This window comes from Callorhinchus milii, unplaced genomic scaffold, assembly GCF_018977255.1.
Source record: "Callorhinchus milii isolate IMCB2004 unplaced genomic scaffold, IMCB_Cmil_1.0 Scaffold6, whole genome shotgun sequence".
NCBI lineage: Eukaryota > Metazoa > Chordata > Chondrichthyes > Chimaeriformes > Callorhinchidae > Callorhinchus > Callorhinchus milii.
In genome coordinates, this window is record NW_024704747.1 from 16,383,719 (window position 1) to 16,402,084 (window position 18,366).

The 18,366-nt window shown below is 43.3% G+C and overlaps 1 protein-coding gene across 9 annotated transcripts in view; it reads left to right on the forward strand.

Moving 5' to 3' along the window:
- The window catches only part of LOC103176836 (abl interactor 2), a 102,035-nt gene that overhangs the window by 66,344 nt on the left and 17,325 nt on the right, over positions 1–18,366 (forward strand). For 5 of the 9 annotated variants that reach the window (XM_007890619.2, XM_007890622.2, XM_007890623.2 and 2 more), the window contains exons 3-4: positions 11,376–11,552; positions 16,300–16,317. In XM_007890619.2, coding sequence (XP_007888810.1) covers positions 11,376–11,552; positions 16,300–16,317 — 195 coding nt within the window. The remainder of the gene's footprint in view (positions 1–11,375; positions 11,553–16,299; positions 16,318–18,366) is intronic. The other 4 variants (XM_007890621.2, XM_007890624.2, XM_042336040.1 and 1 more) reach the window with 1 other exon arrangement.

The window sequence follows — 18,366 nt, forward strand, 5'->3', positions numbered from 1 at the left end:
AGTGCTGATATGATTAGGAAGAGTATACAATCGAGGTTTATTTTGTCAGTGTTTCAAGGTTATTTCACACTCAAATAATTCAATTTTTGTCATGCTGGAATGAACTTTAAGCCCAGTCTATGAGGACTATGTGTGATTTGGGTTTCATTCCTCCCACTCTTTTCTGCTGCGCTTGTCGTTTTCCATGTCTTATATGCTTGTCTTGTTCTCTCCTTGTGTGTGTGTGTGTGTCTCTCTCTGTCTCTCTCTTTAACTGTGGCTATTAATTTTTCAATGCTCAATGCTCAATAAAATAAATATAGACATGTGGATTGGCATTGTTCAGGCTTATTGACAGCTGGAGATGTGAGGAATCAATATATTCATTGCATCTTTGGAATGGTCTGGTGTATTTTTCTTGGAAAAATAACATGCTTATAATGTATTTTTGGGCACTTCATCTCTCACCTGGAGCCAAAAAAAATCACTCCACATGTGTGAATAAATTGGCTCAGTTTTCCTGTTGTCCCACTGATATTTCTTTGTTTGTGTACTACCTGGTCTGATATATTTTATGTCCAACATTAATGCAGTAAAAATCAATTATCTTACAAAATGAAACACCTCTGTGTATTTTTCAATTGATACACAATAGACATTTTCCTTGTTTGATCAGCAGAGTATAACACATTTACGAAAACCCATCACTATGTTTAAGAGCATCCAAACCAGATTGAGTTTCACACGTGCATGCCACCTAGGCAAGGAAATTTTCCTTTGGGTGGAATGGAGTGAACATACTGCCTAGAGGGACGAGTTCTGTTTACCTAATTCCCAAATGTAGTAAGTTCCGAGGTTTGGAGACCTCAGAATGTGCAGTGGAGTTTAACCAGTGAAGAGGAGGGATTATGGGACAACAATTTAAGAGTGTGAGGCCATAGATGCTGAATTACAGCACAGAAGGAGGCTATTCGGCCCATTGTGCCTGTTCCAGCTCTTTGGAAGAGCTACCCAATTAGTTCCACTATCCCGCTCTTTCCCCACATGCTGACAAATGTTTCCTTTTCAAGTACCTATCTAATTCCCTGTTGTTGAATCTGCTTCCACCGCCGTTTCAGGCAGTGCATTCCAGACTGTAACAGTCCATCAAATCTCTTTTGCCATTTTATTAGATCATGGCACTGAATTCAACTTCCTTGTCTTTTCTTCATATCCAATATTCTGCAACTTACTGTTTATATGAACTGATTCAATCCAATTTCTTTCATGTTGCACGTTCATCACACTGATCACTGGTTGTATCCTCTGATACTGGTTCAGTCATCTCTTTTAAAAATGGTTTTATTTGTAGATTTGAACCCAAGCATGTGTTGATCAAGAAGTGAGGAATGAATGGCAACTTGGGTTAACAATATTTTTTTAAACAACAATTCACAAGGTCCAGGGTCAGACAAGTAACAGTTTGGGAGTGTTTGAAATTCTTGTGTGAAGAAGAAACGTTGGGGACTTTTAGCAACAACAAATTGTGTTTATTTGGTGCCTTTCACGTCAGGAGGACATCCCAAAGCTCTGGACAGTGAAGGCTTTGTATCCGAGTTAGGGGTTGGAATTAAGAGGAGTGGAGTGCAGTGGGGGTGGGTAGATGACCAAAGGCATGGTCAAAGGTGAAGGTTTTGAGATGGGCTTTGAAGGAGGGGAGGTGGAGGGACTCTGGGATGGAGTTCCAAAGGATGGGGCTGAAATCCTGACTGTCATTTTGTGGGGCGGGCAGAGCGGGTGATATGGAGCAGGCTAGTGGCTGCCGAGTGGATAGGGTGAAGTTTTAAAGTTTTAGTAGGTTGCAGAGGTAGGGAGGAACAAGACGGTGGAGGGCTTTAAAGGTGAGGATGAGGATCTTGAACTTGATCATCTGCGTGATGGGAAGCCACTGAAGCCAGTCGAGGATGGGGGTGATCGGCTCATATAGCTTAGTGTGGGAGAGGACATGAGCTGCAGAGTTTTGAATAATCAGCAGCTTTTGGAGGGGGGAGTTGGGTTGTTTGTCGAGCAGGAAGTTAGATAGTCAAGCCCAGATGTAATGAAAGCCATATTCTTTTCAGGATATTTTCCTGATTTAGTTTTATTGTTTAAAAGGTGAAAGAAGATAATTTTCCAGGGGAAATGGGATTGGGGCTGAATTTACCGTTCGTGATCAGATTCCAGAAGCAAATGTCAAACCAGTTGTGTTACTTTGAGATAGAAAGTGACTCAAATTCCATGAGGAATCTCCTTTTGACATAATCCTGAATATAAAACAATAAGGGTCCAGGTATATAAGATGTTTAAGCAGTGGCTGGACCGTGACCTGAAGCATGAGTAAATCATCCTCTTGTACAAGTCTTTTCAGGGTTGTGCCTGTGGATGAATGCTCTGTTTGATTGGTTTTGAGTTTGTTCCATGAATATCATTTAATAAACATTTGAATTTAAAAAAAAGCGTGACAGACTCTTCAGTGAAATGATTTAATTGAATGAAGTAATGTCCATTTGTTGGCAAAGTGTACGTAATGGATGGTGTGGTGTGGATTGTGAGTGCAGCCGACAGTCTAAATTGCTATCTAATATCTAATCTATGTTATTGAAATGTCAAGCTTTTCAGCTATCCTTCTGAACTGTGAACCTTTCTGAGGATGACTCAACACTGAACGCTCTGAAAATAACACTGAGCGACTGCTGATAGGGCCCAAGGATTGTTTGGTACCAATGGACATTGTAATTTGGCAGCAGAGAAGGTAAAGATTAAATTACCAGAATTTAGTGCTCGGGAAAGGAGGTGATTAATGCTGGTGTGAATACTCAATTTTGTACGTCAGAACAGCGTCAATGAAAGTAAAAATGTCTACACAAAAAGTTTGAAATGAATTTGACCAGGTGCAAGGTTCTCTTGCATTTGGTGCCAAATCATTGTGACCTACTTCAGTCTCTGTCTCAAGTTGGCATTGATGTGAACACGCCCTGCCTATGTTGGTCCCATCCCTCACACCCAGCAGTTTCTCCCTGCCCTGCTGAAATGGAAGCAGCTGAAAAATAATCTTAATAATGTGTGGGCAGGTCTCCTTTTTGGAGCTTTTATTTCAGACAATAGCACTGAAATGACTGTCGTAAGGAATCTAAATGGAAAAATGAGAGCATCTTGAATCATTTCTTCTGCAGCTGATCAGTACAAATGGGCAGCTCTACTTAAGTTTTAAAAAAAACTCAAAAGCTCCAAATATTCCATCCTGATAACATCTCCTAGTTCGAGTAGCTTGTCCCAAGCTGTACTTGACCTTAGCTTTTCTTTGCTACATGCAGTGTGGAGGCAAGTAGATCTTTCATCTTGAGACTTGAATAACACCTACCTGGCCCAGCATGTGACAGGTGGGGTAAACGCGGTTCTTTTGAATTTTGAAACCTATTGTGTCTAATGTCTTATCTCTAGTTGCTCAGAGGCAGAAGTGGCTGCTTCTCCACTCTAAATGTCCTCCTCACAGGCAGCACAACCTATTTGCACTGCATACGAATCTCAGCAACAGCAAATTGCATTTATCTAGCCCCTTTCACAATGGGAGGACGTCCCAAGGTGCTGGACTGTGATGGATTCCACCCAAGGGCACGCTTTTTAACAGCAAATGTTGCATAGAATTCTGATTAACTGGAATACCCAAAACTCGGATCAAGTTGTGTGGAATCTTGTTTAACTGAAGCCCCTTTTTAGATGGGGAATGGGGGCACAGTGATGGATTGATTGGTAAGCTTGGAGCAGAATTGACATTGGCATGCAATGCTCTTGACTTTAAATAGCGTTCAGCGAACGCTCCGTGCTTCTTGTTTGTCATGAGCCCTCGGGCTTGCAACATGAAAAAAATGATTTTTTTTTAAAAAGAAACTTATTTCATGAAGATTCTGATGCTCTTTTCAAATTCGGAAATGGATGTCATGGTGACAAATATGAAGAAGTTGTCTGGGGAGAAGCAGTAGCTGGTGGCTGCTGTGCGTGACATTGGAGTGCTGGCACAGGAACGTCTACGTTCTTTGGTTGTCACAATTTAGTGACTTTCTGACCTTACTGAGAGTGCTTGGAAGGTGGGAGGTCATTTGCTGGTTATCTGTCATGGATCTAAACTGGAAGTGGGATAAAAGGAAATGCTTCCATTGTTGCAGGCATCTGCATTGAGATTGAATGGCCGTTAAACCTTTAATATGAAGGTGTTTTATGATGATGCGCTTGGCAGATGCTCAGGGACTTTGTAAATTTAGCGCATATTGATCATATGCAGGATTCATAGGATTTTCAGAGTCTAAGTATACTAAACATCATACACAGCATCACCCCACCCCTAATGTACAGAGATGTCAAGAATTGCCCTTAAAGTAAAGTTGCGGATTATTTGATATTGTTTAACAGGCTGATGCTTCATTGTAGCATTGGGAAAGTAATCTTTGTCAGATAACTTTGAACAGGTGGTTAAGATTAGGTCCTGCCTATCTGTTCAGGTGGACATAGAAGATCCCAGGGCATTTTTCAAACCGGGAAGGGAGTTTTTCTAGGGGTCCTGGCCAACAGTCCCCCAGATTTTGTTTTAAAAAGTCCATATGCCTCATGGCTGTTTGTGGAACATGGCTGTGTGAAATTGGCAACAAACACAGTCACTTATCTATATGGAAAACTCTGAAGTACTTGGAGACATTTTGACACGAGACACAAATCATATGAAAGGATTTTTTAATATGAAATTCCTTCTATTCTGGAGTATACGAGTAACTGGAGAGCATTGTTTGCCTATTAATACATCCATTCTGCACACCATTACAGGTATTTTAACCCGAGCATGCAGTTACATTGATTCACAAAGAAAAGGCAGAATAAAATTACAGAAAGTCATATTGGCTAATGTGTTTGATACCTAGGCCTGAGCCAGCACACTAATGCTTTAAAGAAGTGCTGTGTAGATTAAAATCCTCTGTTAAGAGACTCCCTTATGTCAGTACTGTAAGCTATTTTCTCCGAGAACACATGCTTGTTTACTGAAGAGCTATGACTCCAACCAATTACAAAAGGCACTGCTTGCGACCATCAAGGATTTTCCTTCCGATGGGAGGTCTTTGATCTGTTGCAGTTGGATTTGTGAAGGAGTAGGCGCTACTCTTGGCTGTTGGTTCTTCTCAAACTACTGGAGCTTAAGCAGCTCCTCAGAAGATAAACCTCTTCAGAATGAAATGGCAATGTAGCATGTGCTTTACATTATCAGGGGAAATATCTCATCAAAGAAAAATTCAAGTGCAGTCTGAGCAGCTATCGTGGGATCCAATCAATGAGAATTTGAAAATGTTTGGTCGATTAGCATACGTAGCCGTGTTTCCATTTACATAGGGGATGACTGCCGGAATTGTTTGCTAACTGATGCCAGATTGCCCTCAATGACTGAAATCTGCAACATAGAGGTAAATTTCAGGAAAGTGCAATTTAAAGCCAGATCAAGAAGGCAAATGGACCTCAAAATGATGCTTCTTTGTGCATTTACAACCTAAATAATTGCCATCAGTGTTTTCCTTTTTCTTCTCTCATTTACTTACATCAATCACTTCCTTAAGAACTAAACCTATTGCCTATTTCTTAATTCTCTTGACATAATACTCAACTCAAATCTACGAATGCACAATCCTCCAGATATGGCCAGCTCTGGGGAGAGTTGTTCCCCTCTTGCAGATGTCAAACGACCAACTAGTGACTACCCTCCTTGGGGTGGGGTGTAAGTGGGATCTCTTTGGAGCAGAATTGTCTCCAAAGTAACATGCTTGGCAACAGAATGTCAGAATTGAGCCAACCCTCTTTAGCGTTCTCGGTGGTTCAGTTCCTGAGCCAGGTAGGTCTGCAGTATTCCAGGATACTGCTGATGACTCATCGGATCCTTGCTCTCCGGCAGGACCTGAAAGTGCAGACCAATAACTGGGGGCAGGGAGTCATCCCACTCAGCTCTTGTTAATACTGCAAGCCAAAGCCCTAACGGGTAGGGTGGTCATAGCTGGACAAGCAGCAGGAAAACTTGCCAAACAGCAATATCAATGGCAAACTGGGTTTAAGCTCTGGGGTCCCCAAGCCTTGGTTCTTGCAAACCTGTGCCTAATACTTTCCGGAATTAGGTAAGCAGGATACGTCCCTCCAGGGAGAGAGTGCGAATTCCATTCCAACAATCCTTCTCTGGGGTTTCCATGAGTAGATGTAATGAATGGAAATTTCTTCTTGGTTTGGATACTATTAAGCATGGTGATGGGTTTCTGCACATGTCAGACACCCAACTGACCAAACAAAATTGCAATAGGTATAATTCTTCATGAAATGCAAACAAATGAAGCTGTAAAAAGTACAAATTTTAATTTTAAGCTTTCACCAGAGTGGTCAAAAGTCATCAGCAGGCAAGCGAGCAAAACATTTAACCCCAAGCAAACCACTCGCCCCATCATAAGAACGCTTTTAGCTTTGCAGGAAGGATTAATAATCTGAAGGAAAATGAGAGGGATCAAATAGGAAAGAATGAGACTGGAAGGGGCATGACAAAATTATTTATTCCCCTCCTCTGTTTTATTGTTCCCTCCACCTCCTTCAACTTTGCCTTCTGTTACATTCTCCTCAACTTAGAGGGTTAGCAGTAGTAATCAGCCTCGAGCAACCCACGGTGTATTGGCCTTGATTTTATCTTTTCCCCTTTTGTGCTCTCTGAATGGGGATTTGTTGGTGCGTGTTTTCCACACTGTAATTCCCTGAAACAAATTGATGTGTACTGTGCCAGTCTATACGTAAAAAGAACCAGGCAATTGGGATCATTTACTTGTGCCATGTCTTCCCTCGACCCTATGGGTTCAGTTGCAGCTTACACTTTGTGGGCTGTACCATAGTTCTCTCAGTGTCCTCAGTGCAAATCCACGTAAACTGCATTCTTGCACAAATCCTTGCACAAGCTAGTGCTAGCCATGATGTCCCCTCTCATGGATTTCACTTGTGTGGGAAGCTGAGGTTATTCTCTCTGAAATTTGAACAATCGATGATAACCCAGTAATAGGTAATGAGCAGTCACAGAAGGAGGTTGATGATTAAAATCCTTGGGTTTAAAACCTATCTTGTTGGCTAAAATGCCACAAAGGGCAGCCTTCTCCTACAATTGCCTCCTGTTTTCATTGATTTATATGGGCTTTTGATATTCCTGATTGTCTTCATCAATAACTGTATGAGCTAGTAACTGGCAGTGAAGCAAGATGCAGCTATTTGCATTTTACAATTTCAATGTGTTCACAGTTGAAAGGATTTGTACAAAATAATGGTAAAGGGTTTTATAAATTGAGCCTGTACATTGAAATACTTATTGGTGGGATTCCATCCATTATTCTCCCTATTCCTGTAGTCAACTGACATGCTAGGGTAGGGTATGGCAAGGGTATGGCTCCAGTGGTACAAGTTACCTTTTGGTACTTAAACAATAATAATAATCCTTGCATTTGATATAGCACTTTTCACATCTTTTAGACGTCTCAAAGCGCTTCACAGAATAGACTGTAAAGTGAATTGACTGTATATTTGTGGGCGAAATGCGGAAGCCAATTGCGCACATCAGGGTACCACAAACAGTCGTGGATTGAAGTGACCAATTTATTATTGTTTTTTTTGAGGGATTATTATCAGGCGTAAAATGTGTGAACTCAGGCAAGATTGTTTGCAATGATGGTGGTGGTGGGTTGCAGCCATACTGGGTCCTGTCCTATCTGTGCACACAACTTTCCAAGTGATAAATAGTGATAAACTCATAACAATTCTGAAATCTGGCTCGTCAAAAGTTTCTTTTCCCACTCTTATCCCCTTGCAATCCAGATTGTGTCTTGGCTGACATCAGTTTACTCAGCACACTCAGGCCTGGAAGTTAGGCTGGGGAACATTGCAGATTTATTTCATTGTAATCTTCTGGCAGGAGGCAGCCCTCTCTGACATTGCATTTCATATCAAACTTCATCCAGGTCAGGATGTTGTGGAATGCTAATTTTTCAGTTCTGATGCCCAGGCTACCAACAAGCATTTACTGATTGGTCTGGCGTATTTCAAGTTAGATGTGACGTCAAAATCTCTCTGCCTCATCAATGTGCTTTTGCCCTCTGCACAAGCATGATAAAGTGAAGCCCAATTCTAACATAATGGTTGAGATCCATAAAATCCCAAATTGTGTTATAATTCAGCTGGTTTCATTGTACATGCGCATAGCCGGACAGCTTGCTCCCTTCCCTTTATTCTGACGAGTTCCTGTGCTAAAAGAAAAGCCAACTCAAGGTCATCTAGTTGCAGTCGACATTTCCTTTGTGCTGTAAATGTACAAAAAAAAACAGCAACTTGGATTTATATAGCGCCCTCCACGCCAGACGGCATCTCAGAGCGCTTAAAAACAGGAAGTGACATCAGTGGTGATCTGTTATCCTGGAAGCTGGCTATCTTTTAGCATGGGAAGCTAAAATGGCAGACTTCGGGGAGATCAGTTCTATCTTTCGGCACTTTCTCCATTGAATGTGTGCAGCATTCAGACAGTGAAGTCTGTGGAGATCGCATTACCCGAAGATCCGCCATTTTAGTACGAGAGTTGGCAGGTATGTGGGAAACGAGCAGATTGGTTACGAGCATCCACAGTGAATGGGGTCCACTGAATTTGTGCTGTAAAGAGACGTGTTATAATGGGACTGCACTCCATTTCCATTCTCTATTTCTATTTCTACACATCTTGTCACCTTAATGCCATTTGTGTCAAAGTATAGATTATTCTATGCTATCAACTGGTGCCCATTTGCAACCGGATTGAACCTGTTCCACCATAAGGCTTCAGTGCCTTTAGTCAGTTGTGAAAGGACAGCATTTTAACCAGTTATCCCACCCAGCCTCGCTGGGTGTGTACTAACATTCCATCTCTATTGATGTGATTTATTATCTGTATAGTATTGTGCAGATCAGTTAATTAATATCAGTATATTTGTGATCGTGTAAGTATCGCGGATTAAAATCATATTTACAAAGGCTAGCAAGGCCCCTGTTACCTTGATGCTGCTTGATGCACTATGTCGAGTTGAACGATTCCTGAGGTGAGCTGGTGAGGTTTGAGGCTTTGCCTGTGTTCTTCCAGTCTCTGTGTTCTTGATATTGCGATCAGACTATAAACAATCTTGCAGCATTGTTTCCATCAATATATGCAGAGCGGGTCACAGAGGTGAAAGATTGCATGTGTAAGTGGATAGAAAATTTAAGGTATCTTTGTTTCAAATTGAATCCTTTGTCAATCAGTTAACCTGATCTAAACCATTTAATCAGATTCCTCCTAGGTACTTACCTGGTGTTTTAACTTGCTCCTGGTTGCCCTCTGTGTTGGATATCTGCAAGCTGCCCTTCACTTTTTGTATTTGCTAAACTTCACAACTTTAACCGTCCATCTCCTACTCATGCAAATCACCTTGGTACACCAGCCACCTCCGCTCCCTTAAAGCCCAGACGCATTCCGCTGAGCGCACATGGCTTAAATCAAACCTAACTGTCCACCGGCAGATTTGGCTGGACCATGTCAAATCCTACCTCTCTGCCTTCGCCTCTGCTAAATCGTTGTTTTACTCCAAGACAATCTTGGAGGCTAAGGACAACCCCAGGCTCCTCTTCTCCATCATGAACCTACTCCTCGGTCCACCTTCTCACGCTTCACACATCCTCACCTCAAATGCGAACTGCGAGGCGATGCTGGACATCCTCGAATCCAAAGTCGAGGGAATCCGCTCAGCTGCCTCTGCCACTGCAACTGCTACCCCCTCCCCATCTCCTCCTCCCACCCCAGGCCCTACCCACCCCTCCCTCCACACCGTTGAACCCATCTCCCCTTCCTCTCTCATCACCACCATAACCCGTATGAAACCCACCACCTGCTCCATCGACCCTATCCCTACCCCCCAACAACACCACCAATAACAACAACAAGACTGAGGCCCTCCTTACCTCCCAGTCCACCTCCTTTGCCCCTCTACTCACTGACATTGGTAACCTCTTCCTGTCCTCTGGTATTGTTCCCACCACTTTAAAAACTGCTGTCATCATTCCTATCCTTAAAAAAAACCCTCCCTGTACCCTTCTCTTCCGTCGACCACTCTATCCTAATCCACCGCCTCTCCTCTCACCTCAATCTTCACGGCGTTGTCCTTGATTGGTTCAGATCATATCTCTCACATCGCCTGTACTTCATCTCCACAAACGGCTTCTTCTCTAGCCCCCGGACCGTCTTGTGCGGCGTTCCTCAGGGCTCTGTCCTTGGTCCCCTCCTCTTCAACATCTATATGCTCCCTCTTGGTGACATCATCCACAGACATGGGGTCAACTTCCACATGTATGCGGATGACACCCAACTCTACCTCTCTGCTTCCACCCTTGACACCAGGACCACTGCTGTCCTGACAGAATGTCTGTCAGACATCAAGTCCTGGATGAGAGCTAACTTTCTTCAGTTGAACGTCAACAAGACTGAGGCTTTCCTGATTGGTTCAGTGCCTCCTCACCTCAGGCGCCGCTGACAGCATCACCATCCATGGTTGCACACTCAACCTTGCTAAGCCAGTCTGGAACCTTGGGGTCTTGTTTGACCCTCAATATCCTTTCTACCCCACATCTGCGGCATGACCCTCTCTGCCTTCCCCCACCTCCGCAACGTCGCCCGGCTCCAACACTGTTTCACCCCACAGGCCGCCGAAACCCTTCATTACATCGAGGCTTGATTATGCAAACTCACTGCTTGTTGGCCTCCAACTCCTCCTTTCACAGGTTGTAGATCATCCAGAATTCTTCAGCTCTTGTCCTCTCCTGCACTAGGCTCCGCGACCATATCACCCCTTGCCCAACTCCACTGGCTTCCTATCACACAGAGGATACAGTTCAAGATGCTGGTCCTCACCTTCAAAGCCCTTCACGGTCTTGCTCCACCCTACCTCTCCGACCTCCTAACCCCCGACCATCCTGCTCACTCCTCTGCTCAGCGGACTCCGGCCTGCTTCACGTTCCCCCGCCTTGCTCGCCCCACTATCAGCGGGCAGGCCTTCCGCCACTCTGCCTCACCCTCTGGAACTCCATCCTGCAGTCCCTCCATCTTGCCCCCTCCCTCGCTACCTTCAAGACCCACCTCAAGACCCTCCTCTTCGACCGTGCTTTCAATCTCCCTGCTTCGCCCCCCCCCCGCCCTCCCCCATCCCGACCCTCAGCTCGTGTCCGTAACTCTGTCTGTCCAGCGCCTTGGGACGTCCTCCCGACATGAAAGGCGCTATATAAATGTAATTTTGTTGTTGTTGTTTAAATCTTTAAATCGATCTCGCCTCTCTTCACAGACTGTGGACATTCACAAGGAGAAAGTTGCCAGGAGAGAGATTGGCATCTTGACAACCAACAAAAACACCTCGAGGACTCATAAAATCATAGCCCCGTCCAACCCTGAGAGGCCTGTCCGATACATCAGGAAGCCCATTGACTACGCCATCCTGGATGACATTGGTCATGGAGTAAAGGTATGCTTTGTAGGGCTGGGAATCGCACTGAAAACAGGTCACTCCTAGAGGCTGAACAGTCACATTTTCATTTGGGCTTGGAGCTGTTCTGTTGGAGGTACTATTTGGGGGCAAGGAGGGGATTGGAGGTTAAATGTATTATGTTGTGATGTGACTTTGCCAGTGGATTGGGACAGTGCTGATGAACACTGTAGAGGTAGATGCTAAATATGCCAATTTATAAATAGCTTAAAATTAAGCCTCTAAGGTAGGTATTTCGTCATTTACTAAAGATAATTATTCACAATTTGGCAGTGATGTACCAATGGCCATTTACTGCAGCATTACCTTTCTGCAGTTTTTACTTAAATCGTTTTACAGTAAATTACGCTTTTAATTTTATCATTGACACATCATCCAAAAGAAAGGTTTAAATTAGCTCGGTCCAACTGACAGCCTGGGGGTGATTTTATCCGGCCAAAGGTCATTTCCACCATTCCAACTTCTGCTCCCTCCCTCCCTGGTGAACGTTCTCCCATGGCAGTGCAAGGAGCAGGCGGTTGTGAGGATGCAGCACAGAGAGTGAAAATAATACCAGCCTTTGCTGCAGTCTGTCAGGACGGGAAGTGTGTCTCCTTCTCCACCATGTCTTTTGTAACCGCCGGCTCCTGCCGCTGCAGATAGTGACCTATAGTGAGAGGCTGATTGGGAGGGAGAGATTGAATGAGAGGGGAGAGGGTGTGAGAGAGACGGGAGAGAGTGATTGACAGAGAGGGGGGGAGAGAGAATGATTAAGAGAGGGAGAGAGAGGGAATGATTGTGAGAGCAGAGAGAGATTGGGAGAGGGTGTATAAGAGTGGGAGAGAGAGTGTGAGAGGGGGCGGAGAAGGGGAGAGTGAGAGGTAAGAGGGGCAGAGAGAGAGAGATTGAAAAAAACAGGGAGGGAGAGAAAGAGTGATTGAGAGATAGTGTGAGAGGGAATGGAGAGTTTGTGTGTGAGAGAGAATAATTGAGAGAGGGAGAGAGTGTGTGAGAGGGAGAGGAGAGGTTGGGAGTGATTGGGTGCAGGAAGAGGAAGAGAGTGTGTGAGAGAGAAGAGTGAGTGTGAGAGGAGAGAGGGGAAGTGAGAGTGTGTCGAAAGAGAGGGGGAGTAGAGAGAGGGGATAGCGATAGAAAGAGAATGAGAGAGAAACAAAAAGAGAGAGCAGAGAGGAGAATTGAGAGCAGTGTCTTGTAGTTCACTGTCAGGACAGATGATCAGAGAATCCTTGGCCCCGCAGGGGGAAAGATGATGGACACCGAGTGATGTGCCATGCAGAAAGCTTCCTTTTCCCCAGTGAGAAACTTCTCTACGTCCTTCACCATACCTCTGCAACCTCCCAACTCGGCCATTCCCTTTGCAGAGCAAATACCAGCTTGCTTCATGTGCCCCCACCCGATCTGCCCTACCATCGCCATTTTGCCACCGCTCTATGGAGTTCCATTCCTGGAGTTCATCCAACTCGCATCCTCCCTCCCCTCTTGCAAGGCAAGTCTTGATATGATTCTTGACCACGCTTTTGGTCATCTTTTCCCCTCCACATTCCAACCCTCTGGGCTCCCAGCTCGGGTGCCCAGCTGACAGTGTCAAGTGCTTTGAGATGTTCTTCCAACATGAAAAGGTGCTATGTAAATGTTATGTTTCTGGAAGGGAAACACCAAATATTGCTTATGCGGCCCATGGACCTTTTTCAAATAGGGAATCCGGTCCTCAGCTGCCAAAAGATTGGACCACCCCGGTCTAAATAATGTAAGGGGCTTGTATCCTGTATATAAAATACTACAGCTCATCATGTTCTACTATACATCTTCGACTGCTTACATCTTCAGGCAGGGCAACAAGGCTCTTTAAAGTGTTATTTTCATTTCATGAAAAGAGTGAGAATTACAAATTCAAATTCCAGATGGTTTTCACAGATTGTTCTGACGTTTTTCTAAACCTAACTAGTCTTGTGTATTTCTGGAGTATAAAAACTTAATATGGTCTATTGGGCAAACAGAAATATCAAGGACTGGAAAACACCTTTGCAGTCCATCTTTTTTAAAAAAATATAATAAATAATTCACTTTCCATCTCTCATACCCTTCAGTTAAATGATTTGCCAAATAGCTTCTGAAGGCACCATGCAGCACCTAATCATACACACTAAAGGATCATAGGTTTGAGTTTAGTTGATCTTAATCAGAGCAATATTTAGAATACTACATTTGGCCTCAGCATTCCTGGGCCGTTTCTGCTCCTAATTGCCATCCAGCTCTCTAGATGTTTGGTTGAGAACTGAATTGTGCTCAGATATGATGCCTTCCACGGTAGAATAGCCTGCCAGCCCTTGCTGTCCTTGCGTACATGAAAAACAGCCTCTTGGGTGAGGTACTGCAGGGCGGCCAGAACCCATGGAGATGGCTGAGTGCATTATATATTACACCACAGTGGTAAACCTATCAAAGAATAGATCAGCATAAAAATATGTTCAGTCCAACCTCATATGGTAATGTTTTGCTCGGGCAAATTTGTTAATTTCAGAAATAGTGAGCAGTGCATCTCAAGGGCCCAGCTCGACTGCTCATCACAGTTATTGGCTCCTCTTGATCAGGCCTGAAAAATCCGCATCAGTTTATGCAGATTAACAGGTAGAGGAGGAGGCCAATCAACCCATTGATCGTACTGAATGCCAGTTTATAACATGATTGAAGATCATTTAAATCATATTTCTCTGCCTTTTGTGTTCATCCCTTTACTTCAGAAGCATCTGTCACCCTTTTAGTATTCATCCTCTACACCAGGGTACGAGTGAGACCTGCATTAATGGGAGGTGTGACCAATCTAAGAGTTTATCTCTAATCTGCATTGCTGGGGTTTGCAGTGAGAACTTGACCAAGGTTGTTCTATTATTGCCTACTCTGATGTATTGAGGTGAATGTTTGGTAGAAAGCAATTGAAGTTTTTTTGTTTTTTTTACAAGGCCTATATTGGGTTCTGTGTTTGGTAATCCAATTTTTTGGATTTTACATCCATCCAAAAACCTTAATTGAATGTCTTGCCCTTTATAAACTGAAAGTGACCTGCAGTAAACCAACAGATTGAGCAGCCTTTAATCACCCTTTTTTTTAAATTTGCAGTACTTTCAGAAGTCTTGAATTGATTTAGTGCATTAAATGGTGTCCTGCCTGTGTTTGAAAGCAATCCAGAGAGGATAAAGTTCCTGGATTGCTGACAATGAATTGGGATAAATAACTTGTTTGTTTTATGCCACGTTTGTGCCAAGTCCACCCTTGGGCCCCAAAAACTGATGGCTATCCCTGTAATAATAACTGTGCAATGTAAACGCTCTAGTTTTTAGATTGGGTGCAGATTTCAAGTCTGGTATGCAGCTATGCTTTGTGATGCCACTGCAGGTTGATCTTGTTCTCTAAGGCTGAGATGGATCGCAGTATAAATTAGTCGTGAGCACCACCAACTGTATAGTGTGTACAGTTGAATAATCATGAATGGGGAAGTGAAGCTGCGGTACCACACAGAGCCTTGTAGCGACACTGCAGAGCCCAGTGACATCTGCAAACTCCACAGTGCTACCAGGAGGCACTGTGTGATATTAGACACTTTGTTAAGTGCTTATATTAAACTACCTGTACCCATTGGACGACTTCACCTCCTGTGTGTCCTATAATAACATAATAGCAGTCATTTGTAGTGTCTCCCAGACTGAACTGCTTTATTATTTGGTCACCTGAGGTTTTATTTTGTAATATTTTTTCCCTGTATGTGCTCTTCTAAGTATTGTATCACACTCCATCACTATGTAATATTTAGTACCTGCTCTCATGCCTAGTCAGAACCAAGAAGGTAGACAAAAAGTTCTGAGTCTGTTCCCCTTTGCTTTTTCCTCCCCAGTTAGTGCTTACCCTTGACTCTGACAGTACAGTAGTTTGATTTATGAATCACATAGAGAATTACAGGTATAAATGATCTCCCCAATTAATGCCCAAATATTTTTAAGCTCTGTCTCTCACTGGCATTATAATATATACCAAATTGGGAAAGGTAGGGATATTCTAATGAGGTTGAAACTAAAATTGACAGTGATATTTTCATATATTCCAACAATTTTAACTGACCAGTTTGTGGAAGCATATTTCAGTTTCCAGCTGCTGGAATGAGTTTTTAACTCTTTGGACTCGATGTGTATGTAATGTTGCTGTACCAGAGGGGACAGAAAGGTCACAAATCGGATGTGAATAGCAATTGGAGCAATGAAGCCCTTCAGAACCTCCCCACCCCTCACAATCAACATCATCAATAGAACAGTTTGCACAGTGGATGGGGGTGGGATGTTGTGGGATGGTGCAGCAGTCAGCATATTGACAAACTGAACAAAGAAATAAAGTTTGTTTTAAAAATCGATGGTAATTTCATTATTCTTACTGCTGTATGATTTTCACAGTGAAGCTGGGTATATTTTAATTGTGGCTTAGATGGGGCTATGAAAAGCAGCTGTGTTTGTGGCCAGCGTAGTAGGCATTTCTCCTTTCTGAACAGCAGATGTTGCCATCTGATAAGAACCTCTGTTCATGACTCACATTCTGCTTCACTCTGTAACCTATTGGAACAATTAATCAGTCAATATCAGATACTTAACATTGATTTCTTTTGTATTCATATCCTATGATTCCAACTAACCTGTCAATGCTGTTTTTTCTTACCTTTTGTTTGCTTCATTTATGCATTAAGTGGTTGCTTAGATTTAAGGTAAGATATTTCAGGGCTTCTCTGTCATCCTATTGCTATGCTGAGGGTATCACTCACTGGGGAGTTCCAAGTACTGCAGATATTTCCTTAAAAGAAAAGATTGACCATAAAATCTAGTATATAGATTGCACTTTCTCATCTCTTGTTTATTCTCACAAAGTGTGCTCAGCATCTTATACTTCTGTGTGATTTTAGTTGCCTAAAATAACAGGTTCATTTAGGTTGCGAGTCATTTATAATCTGGAATTTACAGTATAAATGTATTTAGGGGAAACTGGTTAGTGCGTAACTTCGCTGTGGGCTTTGGTAAAAATTAAGTAGTTCATTGATTGACAATTTGGCACAATTTGACCTATTTGCTGGGCATGGATATGGCTCAGCGCTCTTTTAGGCTTCCTTCTGGAATCATGCAGGCAAGTGGGTGGAGGATGGAACACTAGGCTGGACAATCAATCTGTCAGTCAGCCGTGGATTCCAGTGATTTTCCAAAATGTCTCGTACAAGAAGCATCGGTTATATCTGGGCATGGAGTGGGTACACACCATCATCCATCCATCATGCTTAATAATATCAAACCAGACTCTATTTCATGTCTGCCACCTACAATTGTAAATTCTTACGTCTGAAGTGTAATATTCACACTCTCCTTGGAAGGATGCACCCAGCGTAATTAATTTCAGGGCAAGTTGGCAAGAGCCAAGGCTTGGAGTCGCCAGAGTGTGCAGTGGCACATATTGCTGGAGTTTAACTAGCTAACTAAAGCACTGAGTAGCAAGCTTCCTGCTCTCCAGCTAGGACCACCCTACCTTTAGTGCTTTGGTTTGCAGGGTTAACATGAGCTCAGTGGGATGAATCGTTGCCTCCATTGGCTCTAAGTCCTACGATGAACCAGGTTGGCTAGTCTGTCATCATCAGTGCCCTGCGAGACTTAGGAACCGGACTACCAAGACCCCCACAGAAGATTGACGAGATTCTGATATTCCATTGCCAAGCATGTCACCTTGGAGCCAGTTCAATTCCAAGGAGAACCTGCTTACACCTCTCCCCCTCCCTTACACACACATATAGAGTCTGCAGTAGTTCTCCAGCGTTTATGGTTACAATCTTTTCTTTATGTAGTTGAAATAGCACCTCCTCAGTCTGTGATATCCTGTTTGTTCTCTATATGTAAGTTTTAATCTTTAAAAAAAAGTAATCTAAAGGCTTGCTTGGTTCTTTCTGCATCATTCCTAAACTCACCGGTCAGGTCATAGTTCCTCAGTCTCTTTCCTCAGGTCTCCCCAAATTTCACACCACCATGATCTGCTCCCAGGTTACCAATACTGCTCTGAAATTGCCCACCCAGAGGTTCACAAGAGCAAATGAGCCAGGATTTCTGTGCCATTGCTCCTCGGGTTTTATTTGCTCTCTTTGTGGCGATCCTGAGCACTTCCTCACAGTATCACAGCAGAGGTGGGGGTATCAGAAAGTTGTGGTTTGTAGTCTTGGTGCTGCACATTGTAGTGCAGGACTCGTTTCCTTTATCACTCTGAGTTAGAAATGTGAGTGGCCTGAGTGTAACCTCAATATCTACATGAATTGTTAGTCACGCTTGAGCCCTCTTAACCCCTGCTAACTGAAGCATCAGCTGTACGATTTTTGGAGGGTTTCATTTTGACACCAGATGAAGGTTGATGAATTCTGTGGCTCTTGGCAGCCTGCATGCAAGGCGTCTCTCCACTTGGGACCTTTTTACAAACAGGCCTGGGAGCAGCTGGAAATAATTTCAAAACTAGGATTGGAAGCACTCCACTGACTAGATTATTTTTTTCTCTGACCGACTGAGCTGGGTTGTGATGGAAGAAACGACAGACATTTCAACTTCACCAATGTAAAGTTGGTTTTGTCTAATGGTTCTAATCTATTGAGTCTCACCCATGATGTGACCTGACTATTTGTCTCTGAAAATGGTTACATATGTAGAATAAATAATTTCACTCCTATTTATTCTCTAGTGCTAATGTAGTCTCATGACATTCTGTTTGAGTAGAAATACTGTTGTCTGTATCT